General features: G+C 40.1%; 1 protein-coding gene across 1 annotated transcript in view; it reads right to left on the reverse strand.

Moving 5' to 3' along the window:
• The window catches only part of CDH13 (cadherin 13), a 1,178,985-nt gene that overhangs the window by 185,723 nt on the left and 980,668 nt on the right, over positions 1–12,594 (reverse strand). Inside the window, exon 8 of the mRNA XM_010355650.2 lies at positions 7,198–7,338. Coding sequence (XP_010353952.1) covers positions 7,198–7,338 — 141 coding nt within the window. The remainder of the gene's footprint in view (positions 1–7,197; positions 7,339–12,594) is intronic.

Genomic DNA, 12,594 nt, shown 5'->3' on the forward strand with positions numbered 1-12,594 from the left:
TGAATTGTACATTTTAAAAGTGTGAACTTTATGGTATGTGAGTTATATCTCAATAAAGCTGTTATTAAAAACTTGAATGGACTATAAGCAAAAGTGATAAAGTTAAACAATGAAATAAATAGGTATCCTGACATCATTCTGCCTTAAATAATTTATTAACAGGAAAAGGTAAATTTCTAACACAAGAAATAAAATAGCTTCTTGATTGTTTCATAAAGCCACTAATGAAGAAGCATGAATCATAATGAATACATTGGAAAAAGATTTAAATTCTTGCTGATTTGACCTGCCATGCTTGCATCAATAAAGATAACATAAAACTCATAATATGCCCCACACAAGGGTGTGGATGACAACTTAGCTAATATGTGTCATTGATTTAAAGATTAGTTTTTATACAAGAACACTGGAAATTGCATAGCTCTGTGATGCCCAATCTTTTGGCTTCCCTGGACCATATTGGAAGAAGAACTGTCTTGGGTCACATGTAAAATACACTAATATGATAACTGATGAACTAAAAAACATCTCATAATGTCTTAAGAAAGTTTACGAATTTGTGTTGGGCCACATTCAAAGCCATCCTCAGCTGCATGCTCCCAGCCCACAGGCTGTGAGGTGAACAAGCTTGGCATAGCTCGTATATATGATAGAAACTTCCTTAAATTTGATGATAATTTTCAAAATGTGCACAAGTTTTCCAATAATAAAATGTGTTGTGAAAGCAAAAACAAAAAAAAGTTTATAAACTCTTGATGACACAGAGAAATTTCTATCAACCCTGCTAGAAGAAAGCCTACACCTTTAGTTCTTATATTTCTATAGACAATGATCTTACGTAATTGTTATATGAACAAGTGACCATAGAGTTTGCAGTGAGACATGGAAGAGAAAAACTACTACAGGTTGTATCAGGCAGTTAATTAAGTCAATATGTTAATTAAAAATGCTAATACTGGCTGGGCACAGTGGTTCATGCCTTTAATCCCAGCACTTTGGGAAGCTTAGATGGGCGGATTGCTTGGGCCCAGTAGTTCAACACCAGCCCAAGCAACATGGCCGAACCTCTCCTCTACAACAACACCAAAAAAACAAAAAAACAAAAAACAAAAATTAGCCAGACATGGTGGTATATGCCTGAAGTCCCAGCTACTCAGGAGGCTGAGGCGGGAGGATTGATTGAGCTTAGGAGGTCGAGGCTGCAGTAAGCCATGACTGTGATTGTGCTACTGCACTCCAGCCTGGGTGACAGGATGAGAACCTGTCTCAAAAAAAGAAAAAATGCTAATATCCCACAGGAAAAGAAGATACTTGAGGCACCATGTATTCTTTAAGACTCCACACTGACTTTTAGAAATTGGAGCCTGGACTCCAGCATTCATTTGATAACCTGATGTGAATTTCTGCCTGTGGCTCAGTTGCAGCTTGACAGCTCCTAACTCCTACCATTTAGCTTTGTCCCTTTGTGAAAACTGGAGCATTCTCCCATCTCTCATTTTGCACCTGGAGGACAGGATCTTACAAGTTTTATGTCATTTTTATTATAGGTATGATCATGTTATAGCTCAAACACCAAAACATTTACCTTAGAAATAACTCATTGAATTGCCAAAAAGTCCTAAATTATTAAATCTAAATGACCAATTGCCATTTTAAGGTACAAATGGAAAATGAAATTTGAAATTCTCTGTTTTTTTAAAAATCTTATAATCACTTGCAAACACATTCTTTAAAAATTAATAGGGAGTTTATTAATCCCCATGACCTGAGATTTATGTGAAAATATGAGTTATTCAATCAGTATTTGTTGGGCATCAACCATGTTTTAGCCACAAATCAGAAATCTTTTTTCTTTTTTTTTAAATAACTTTAGAGACAAGAAGGAAAAAGCCACAAATGGGGCTGCTGAAGTTTGCGTGTATATTTTAAAGTCTGCGTTTGAAGAGTTTAACTAGACTTCCTCAGATCATTTCAAAATACCTTATGTAAGAAGTTCAAAACTAACAGTTAGTTGAAGTCAAATGTACAAGCTATTAGGAAAACTTAGAGAAAACCCTCCACAGAGAAAAACTTGTTTTTCCAACCTAAATTTGCATGAAAGTCAATGACTGAAAATTGACTTCATGTATCAGCGGCAATTTTAAGTACAATCTTGGTTCATCATACGCAGTGACGCTGTTCTGAAGTTAAAATTATCTTCAGGAAGCGTCCAGCAAATGCTCTGTTATTGAGTGTCTGCTGGGATATAACAGAGAATAGGAGAGACGTGGCTGTTGCTTCTCAGCAAGTGTATAGTCATTGTAAATGAACACAAGAGGACTAAATAAACGAACTTACTTTCTTTTTTCTTTTTTTTTTGTTTTTGAGACTGAGTCTTGCTTTGTCACCAGACTGGAGTGCACTGGCGTGATCTCAGCTCACTGCAACCTCCGACTCTCTGGTTTAAGCAATTCTCCTGCCTACACCTCCCAAGTAGCTGGGATTACAGGCACGTGCCATCACGCTCAGCTAATCTTTTCATATTTTTAGTAGAGATGGGGTTTCACTATGTTGGTCAGGTTGCTCTCGAACTCCTAACCTCGGGTGATCTGCCTGCCTCGGCCCGCCTTGGCCTCCCAAAGTGCTGGGATTACAGAGCCACCATGTCTGGCCGAGGTTACTTTGCAATAAGAATTTACTTTTAAAAGTAACCTTTAAAGTATCACCTTCCTTAAACAAACACTATAAATGCAGCATGCCAAGTGAAGACAGTTGTAGTTATTTCTCAGCCTCCCTTACAGGTAAGGGAGGCTAAGGAGAAGCAAGCAGAAGTTACTTGGTCTTCTGGGGGAGTTTTCAAGTGACATTCACTCAGGTGGCAGGTCCTCCTTTGTTCTTCCCATTCCCTGCTTCTTACTTCCTGTTACTGGCTATCACACCTGGTACTGCAGTGACCCTGTTGTACCACAAGGCAGCCGTGAGGGAGGCAGAGCCGAAGGCTAATGGGAACCTGGGAAATTGATATCATGACATCACCAAACTGCCCTGGGTCTGTCTACCTGCAAACTTTTTTTTTGAAACAGGGTCTCATTCTGTCACCCAGGCTGGAGCGCAGTTGTGTGATCATGACTCACTGCTGCCTTGACCTCTCAGGCTCAAACGATCCTCCTACTGCAACCTCTCAGGTAGCTGGGACTATAGACACATGCCACCATGCCTGGATAATTTTTGTATTTTTTTTTTTTTTTGTAGCAATAGAGTTTCACCATATTTCCCAGGCTGGTCTTGAACTTCTGGGCTCAAGCAATCCTCCCACTTCCGCCTCCCGAAGTGTTGGGATTACAGACATGAGCAACCATGCCCAACCTTCCCTTCCAAACTTTTCAGTGAGAGAAACTATACCTCTATCTTGTTCAGTAGTGTTATTTCTAGGCTCTATTATTTGTGATCAATCATAACTCCTCTTTTATATAGATTTCAAAAATAGATAAAAAGATGTATCTCTCTGGAGAGGGAAAGTCATGTAAGGTAGAATTAAAAAACCCTATATGTTCCCCCAAACCATGTATTCTTATGAACTTAGAAATGTCCTAAGATATGAAAAAATTTACATAGGACAACATCTTCTTGAGAGCTTTCTGGACATCCTCAACTCCAAACGATCACCATTTCTATTGTGGAATGACTAAATCTTGACTTTCATCTCTAAAATTTGTTTCAACTTCAAGATTGTAAGCCCCATGTTTCCTCTCTGTTTCTAGGGCATCCTGTTTTTCTACCTCTTCCATATCCTAGAGGCCGCTGCATCTGAGCCGGTCCTCATTAGGAGCTCTCCTCTCCCCAGCAGGTTTCTCTTGGTCTCTCTTGCTTTTGTCCCCAGCCCTGATCTTATAATGATGCATTTTACAGATTCTGCCACCTCTCCTGCAGAATTGCTTCTCCCCTTGAACTCTAGGGTCCTAACCATGTATTTTGAAGTGCTTGAGCAGAATCATACATCACTTTAAAGGAAAATAGTACCCTTTCAACCTGGAGGGGAGGTAGCCCTTTGGATAAGAATGTCATTTGGCCTCTGACATTTTGGAAACATCGTTGTCATCATAATATCTTTCTCATCACAACCTTTCTCTCCATCATGGCCTTCCTCCCACCATCCTCATCAGCAGTGTCATCCCCGCTGTCCTCATCTCTATACTTTAGAGAATACTGGGCAACAGGCACTATCTAGGTGCTTTTAGTCATTAGCTCATTCACAATGACCTAATGAGGTAGGCTCTCCGATCGGCCCATTAACAGGTGAAGAGACAGGGATGTAGAGCAGTTAACATGTTCACACCACATGGCGGTCAGTGGGATGTGAACCCAGTCTGGCTCCAGCACCCCCTCCTAACTTATCACACTACCTACAGCAGTGTTGCTATCCAAAGTGTAGGAATCCCTTTCAACAGCAAAGAACATCAGCCTTTCAGGAACATGATAGAAAGTTTAACCACGAATTTAATTTATCAAACATTGGGCAAAGACTCCTTTGGGACATTTAATATCCAAATGAGAGTCTAGTGTACTTGTTATCACTTCTTTTCATCTGATTACTTATCTCTCTTTATGAATTTAGGTATCAGCTCTGCCATTTGGGAATCTCAAGCTCACTGTCTAATGTCCATTCGAAGAACATTTTTGTCCTTCTGCCAGTATTCACAGGCGGATACATTTTCCTTATGCTACTCAGTGTCTCTTTTTTTCAAAATTTATTTTTTAAGATTGACAGATAACATTGTATGCTTTTAGTATTTACAATATGATATTTTGAAATTAATATGATATTGTGGAATGGTGGCTAACCTTTAAAGTCCATGTTAAATTATTCCTTGGATTCAGTGACATTACACACAACCGTCTCTCATTCACAGTGTTTGGTCCATAACTGAGCACACATTTCTTTTCTTCCTAAGTCACAGGAGCCAAATTCAGAGTGGCATTGAAGTAACTAATTAATCTCACACAGTTAGTAACACAGATTCATCTTCATATTTCGGGTTGGGGTTATCCTATTTTTGTTCTCATTGTTACGTTTATATTGAATATTACAATGTGCTTTGTGTTTTTATTTTGAAATAGGTTGAAAAGAAATTCTAAAGATAAACAAAAATCCCCCAATGAACAGTCCATGAAACACCAGCTCAATAAACCATATGAGGTGGCCTAGAAAAAAAAGTCCCCAGGCCAAAGAAGAATGAGAAACCCTATAGACCATACCTAACCCTGTTAGAGAAACACAAAGCATTTTAAAATTAATCAGAAGTCCTGCAGTTAAATAAATCATTTAAAAGTAATCAATTCAGTGTTTCCTACATCTATTTGACCCTGAAGTATATTTTTTTCATTCCTATCCCCATGCCGGTGGTGCAATTTGTGGGACTAATTTCTTGGAAGTGAATCAGAATTGTTAGGAACTAATTAGAACTGGTGTTCTTGAAATACCAGTTTGGAACCATGGGCAAGAGTGAGCAGTCTGTATTAGCAGCTAGAGGAACCCTGTCATGGGAAGTCAGAGAATGGAGCAGATCAAGTTCTGTGGACTTTGCTGTTGTGAGGTTGGAATCCTGAGTGCCCAAGACACCAGAGGGAGAAAGGCGGACATCTACCTCCTGAATGAGCCATGCAGGGCTGCTGAGGTGAAGAGTCTGATATGGCTTGGTTCTGTGTCCCCATGCAAATCTCATGTTGAATTGTAATTCCCAGTGTTGTTGCTGGGGCTTGGTGGGAGGTGACTGGATCATGGGGTTGGTTTCTAATGGTTTAGCACCACCCTCCTCATGCTGTCTCACGACGAAATTCTCATGGATCTGGTTGTTAAAAGTGTGTGGCACCTTCCCCTTTGCTCTCTCTCTCCTACTCCTCCATGTGAAGATGCGCTGGCTTCCTCTTTTGCCTTCTGCCATGATTGAATGTTTCCTGAGGCCTCCCCAGCCATGCTCCCTGTACAGCCTGCAGAATCATGAGCCAAATAAACCTCTTTTCTTTGTAAATTACCCAGTCTCAGGTAGTTCTTCACAGCAGTGTGAGAATGAACTAATACACAGGCCACTGGGGAACTTGGAGGTTGAGAGGATCCACCTGTCTCAAGCCACCCCAGGTAGCCTTGAGATTCCTCCAGAGAGGGTTGGGGCAACTGCAGGTCCCTATATAGGTTTTTTTTTCTCCAAACACCATGGAGATTGGAAGCATTGATGGCAGATGAGGAAAGCACAGCACCACAGTTAGGAGTACAGTTTTGAATCACAGGAACTTGGTTCACTTCCTGTTTCTGCTACTTTTTCTGTCCATGACCTTGGAGCTTGTTCTCTAGATTCTCCGAGCATCACAATAAGCTCATTTGTAAAATGGCAAAGTCAGGCTCACACAGTCAAATGAGGCAACAGATCTCAGGTGGAGACACCATGGTGCATACAGGAAAGACTCTGCAAAAGTCAGGGGCCATCGTATCTATTCCATATTCTTCACTTGGTCAGTAAGAAGGGCATCAAATCCATGCCCTGGCCCTGGCCCCTAAAAAAGCTGTGAGCTTACCACATTTCTATCAGATGCATAGTGCAAACAGCTTCCTGGTCTGGGTACAAATTTAGCAACTGAATGTGATCTTGTGTACCGTGCCCTTCCCCGAACATCGCTCCCTTGGAATAAATGGAAACAACAACCATGATCCATAATCATAAAAGCACGGGGACTGAGAATAAATAACGGCTCTCCTAGACGAGCTAACTTGGTTGTTATTTATAAGCTCCTGGGCCACATTGTTATTGACTAGGAAATCTGCTTTACCTCCTTGCTGCTGTTCGGTCTGGCCTCTCAATCTGCACTTGCTGGAAAAAAATAGTTATTGTTATGCTAAAATCACAATGGGACTCTCATAACTCACTGCTAAATAACACCAATAAAACTATGAAAATGGCACTTGGGCATTAAAAGTTATTTTCTTATGGACTTTAACAAGATTCAGTGCTTTTGTTCTCACCGTGCTCTGGTATTTTAGCCTCACACACATACACAAAATAAAAATGTGAGAAAGAATTCCAGCAAAACACCATTGTCTCTCCCACAAAGGAGTATTTTGATTTTGAAACGGGAGCCAGCGGGAGCTGTGGTACGTGAATTAACATCAATCAGTAATCATAGCTGTGACCACAATGGTGGTTGGCGTTTGGCACAGGGGTTTACCTCTTTCTTGGTGAATTTTGGTGAGTGATCATTTTTGTCATCGATCATGATTGTGGCTGTGGCCGTGCCTGTTAATCCAACATCCAGTCCAGCCATATCTTGAGCCTCGATGATCAGTTCATACTTGGGATTTTCCAGAGTCTACAAAGCACAAGCACAAATAAAGAATATGACATTTAGATTTGGGTTACTGTTTTGGAAAGGTGGCAAGCATGTTTCTGGAGCTGTCACTCCCCCTCCTCCATCTAGGGTAGGCATCTTTAAGCATTGGTAACATTTTTACCTATTGTGTATAAATGTGCCTTTGGAATCTCTCCAAAGACCATCACTATTCAAAGGTTGGAGTTTGCCATGGGGACAGAATATATTATATTTACAATTCTTTTTTAGGGAGACATTTGATATATCACAGAATGTTCCATTTCCTGGGTTTGGGTATACATTGTCCTTTTTTTGAGACAGAGTCTTGCTCTACAGTGCAATGGTGTGATCTGGGCTCACTGCCACCTCCGCCACCCAGGTTCAAGCGATTCTCCTGCCTCAGCCTCCTGAGTAGCTGGGATTACAGGCACCCACCACCATGCCCAGCTAATTTTTATATTTTTAGTAGGGATGGGGTATCACCATGTTGGTCAGGCTGATCTCGAACTCCTGACCTCATGATCCGCCCGCCTCAGCCTCCCAAAGTGCTGGGATTACAGGTGTGAGCCATCAAGACTGGCCCCTACGTTGTCCTTTAATGTTCACATCCATATCTGTTATTTCAGAGACCTCAGGAAGCTGATCAGAAATGAGGCTACCTTTGATGATGAGCTTAGGACAAAGATGGCAGCTTTAGGAACTTGCATTTACTGAAAATCTGATGAGGCAAGCATTGCATTACCACACTTTACAGAAATCCTTGTTAATGTTTTCAATGAGCAGCTCAACTTGCAATAATCGTTCCCATTTTAGAGATGTGGAAAAATCCCCCCTGAGGTTTAAAGTCACTTGTATCACACTTCTTTCAGGTCTTTTTTGTTGCACAGGCTGTTAAATTTGGAAGATGCATTTAATCCAATAATGATCTGATACATTTAACACAAGCAATATTGCACTATTCTCTCTCTTTACATATGTGTTTTTCATCTAAATATTTGACAAAGATTTGGCTATCATGTTTATATAGTCAAAACAACTAACCAAATAGCCCTGATCCTAAGATGAAGAAGAGTGCAGTCATTGGTAAATAACAGCCCCTACAGTTAAATTGTCTCTGGTAGTAGGTTTCTGCTTGAATCGGTCCACAAGCATACCATTTGTCTGGTAAGGCAGCACCCCACATTTCCTTTGGGGACCTATCCTTTACTTATTCTCTGCTCAGGCGGTTTGGGTTGGGATTACCTTTCTCTATCTCCTACCCATTGAACTTTCGGAATGAGTCCTAATTTGGAGAAGCCAGTCAGTGCATCTTATTCCAGTGATATAATGATAAGTCCATGCCCTGTGTTTGACAGTTAGGCGAAGGAAGTTCTGTTTCCCTGTGGTGTGGACCTGGAAGCATTTAGCAGGGGGAGCTAGAGGAGTCATTTTATGACCACAGGAGGAGTAAGGCAGGAGAAGCCCCTGCATCTGAGAACAAAGGCAATATCCTAAGAGAATTAATGATACTTGAATCTCAGAAAAGAAATGATTCTTAGTGGTTGTACTGGAGCCACTTCATCACGCCACTCCTGAAGCCAGCCCCGCCTATGAACTTTTCAGCTAATGAAGGCAATAATTTTCCTTATTTGCTTAACCCACATTGGATAGATTTCTTAACCACTCACACAGAGAGTCCAAGTTGAACTACCTTCAGTAACAAAAATAATAGGTGTTTACAACTCACATAAATAGTCCTACCAGTATGATGGCTTCAAAAACAGCTGGTTATACCCACCAATAATTAAGAAATACCACAGGAAGCAAAGAACAAAAAGGCAATGGAGGATGTCTAATTTTCTTCTAAAGTCCTAAGTTTATGTGGTAAATTTCAATAGCTCAATGCTAGGTCTCTCATAAACTTTAAAGCATTTTGAAGTGCAGTTAGCTGTCTACTCACGGGGACACCTTTCACCAGCTGTTCCTTCAACTTCTGAGTGGCTTCTGAGCTACTACTTTAAGGAGTACTGGTTCTGTCGGGTGGTTTGTTAAGACCCTCCACTTCAATTCACGGTGATGAGTGGGAAGTTAGTGTGCTCCTGTGACAGCTCTATGCCTCATGTTTTGGTTTCAATTCCAGCTCCACCAGGATCAAAGGTCACAGAGTTCTCTGATTACTGAGTGCAAGTGGAATTGACATGGTACCCAGTTCCAGTTCTGGCTGGGTCAGCCAGCACTGCTCCGTGAAGGTGCTTGAGATGCCATCTGCCCTGGTTCTGCCTGGTTCAAGAATTCTGCTAATTTTGCTCCTGGCTGGTTTCGTTGGCACCTCTCAGTATAGATGCTTGAAATCCCATCTATTCTGAAGCTGAAGCTGGAAAACTTGAGCCTAATGGAAGTGGCTTGCTGCTTGTCATCACTGACAAGCTGGATTGGATGTACTATTGGTCATAATTTCTGCAGCTGGATCATAGGAAACCAGTAAATTGGTCACCTTTAAAATCTTTCCCGAGTGTCTCTGAACAGGTTAACCACTAGCCTGAACAGCACAGGTCTAATTTCTTGTATAACACTTTTACTTTTGTCATAAAATATTGTACTTATTTTTGAAAGCACACAATTACTGACATAAAAATTATGTGGATTCTCCTCCAATATTGAAGAGATTGTGGTAAATATCATATTATTTTTCCCATATAATATCATTTACCAACATAATTCCTAGATGTTAATTTAAGGGTTGCCAACAATATAATCATATGTATATTTTATAATTTACTTGTCTTCTATTGTTAGGCCTCTTGGTTATTTGCAGTTTTCAAAATGCTGACAATTTTAAATAATATTGTAATTAACATCTTTATTCACGAAGGCTTATATATATTTTGACTACTTTTTAATTTTTTTGGTTTGTTTTTGACTGATAGATCCCAAGATGTAGAATTACTAGGATAAAGGTATGAATGTTTTCAGGCTTTTTACTCATATTTCAATATTTTTATCCAAGAGGATGTTACTAACTTTTATACCAGTCCTAAGAGAATGTTTAGCTTTTGATCTCAGACAGGGCTGGTCTCTAAAGGACAGCTCCCGACATTGCCCAGTGAAGCAAATTGGGAGACTGGGTGAATCTACGATGGTGGCATAACAAGGAAAGAAAGTCCTCATAGCATTCATTCTTCTCCAACCTGTAGATGGCTGTGGGGATATGCTACAGGACTGCCTCAAGCTCTCACTATAGCAGGAGTATGCTGCTTGGCTGTCCTGATACCCACTCCCTCTTCTTCTGGTACCTATGCTCTAATTCCCTTGGGCATCACCCCTTCCTCACTCTCAGTACAGGTACAGTTCAGGTGGATGGGGCTGACCCCACTCCTGATCTAGGGATGGTCACGTGGTTCAGGCCTGGCCAATCAGGGCTTTCCATTCCTATCATCATGCGATGAAGACATAACCTAAGTGAGTTCACCCTGAGACTGAAATTCAGTTCCAGGACATTGTTCTTTAGTTCTTTTAGAATGCTTAAGGAAAAGAAGTTCTCTTTCTGTTAAACTTGGAGGTGGTTAGGGCATCCATCTGGAGCTAGCAGTGGCCACCTGTAACCACACAAAGACAGTCAACCTGAGAATGAAGGTAACACAGACTAAGAGGTAGAGATGGAGTTTGCTGTTGTTTTTTTAACATCATATGAGCCCCCTAGTTGTCATCCTTGAAGCCAGAATTTACTCCTTAGATTTTGTGAATTCTATGAGCTAATACATTTTGGCTTTCCTCAAGACACTTGATTCAGATGATCTGCAGTAGGAATAAGGCAGTCTTGACTAATATTGCAACTATTGCAATAACACTATGATCAATTATCTGATTAGCAAGAAAGCATAGGAGCTATCACATCATACAATAGTATCAAAATAGGTTCTTCAAAACAGTATTCCTATCATTTTATGAATATATCATTTTCTTTTTTAACAGTTTCCCTTAAACAGAAACTTTTTTTGTATGCCCAGGGAAAGTTACTATACTTATTTATCAAAAAATATATTTATTTATTTGAGACAGGGTCTCAAAATATATTTATTTATTTTGAGTGCAGTGATGTGATCATGGTTCACTGCAGCCTCGATTTTCCTGGCTCAAACAATCCATTCATTTCAGCCTCCTGAGTAGCTGGGACTATAATCACATGCCACCATACCCAGCTAATTTTTGTATTTTTTGTAGAGACGGGGACTCCCTATGTTGCCCAGGCTAGTCCTGAACTCCTCAGCTCAAGCAATTTGCCCACCTTGGCCTCCCAAAGTGCTGGGATTATTAGCATGAGCCACTGGGCCTGGTTTAATTCTTTCTTTAATTAGTTTATGCATCTATTTAATTGGCAGTTAATGAACTTCTTGTGTAAATGTTGTGTTGGGTACTGGAGATACAGTGATGGAAAAACAAAAGTCTCCTTCTCCAAGGAGGTCAAAGTTTAGCACTGAGGACAGTCATATTCACATATTACTGCAATAAAATAAATCAAAGCTAAGCAGAGGTATGTACAAATTCTTATGGTAGCACAAGGGAAGGACACATTGGCATAACTCTCATAGTTCAACAAATTTTATAAATAATTTTAGAAAATGAACCATTTTCCATCTCCTGAAGTAAATAAAACTTTGCACCTATAATGAAAAAATAGATTGATTAACCTAGTAGAGAATCAATTAGACCGTTATGTAGATAAATTGCAAAGTCTGCGATGAGGTTTCAAAAGTACATTTTCTGGCAAACTTAAGGCTGACCTTCAAAATATTTTTATTACTGACGTAATATCCAATTATTGTAAGCAACATAAAAATAACAGTCATTTCAAAGAACTTTCCTGCACCCTTGCCCAACCCCACCTCTGAGAGGCAAATATTGATAGCTACCTCCTTTTTACTATACAAGTAGACACACACACAGGTACATTTAAATATCCACATATTTAATATACATATTTGTATGTATACATATTTCATCAAAGTAATACTGTTTACATAGTGACAAAATTTGTTTTTCCATATCACTTTTATTAAATTTATTTAATCAGTCCCTATTGGATGAACATTTGGGTTGCTTCCATGTTTCCACTTTTTTTTTTGTGAGTCAGGGTCTTGCTCTGTCACCCAGGTTGGCGTGCAGTGGCATGATCACAGCTCACTGCAGCCTCGACCTCCCAGGCTCAAGGGATCCTCCCAACTTAGCACCCCAAGTAGCTAGGACCATAGGCATGTGCCACCACACCTGGCTAATTTT

This window comes from Rhinopithecus roxellana, chromosome 20 (genome assembly GCF_007565055.1).
Source record: "Rhinopithecus roxellana isolate Shanxi Qingling chromosome 20, ASM756505v1, whole genome shotgun sequence".
NCBI classification, from domain to species: domain Eukaryota; kingdom Metazoa; phylum Chordata; class Mammalia; order Primates; family Cercopithecidae; genus Rhinopithecus; species Rhinopithecus roxellana.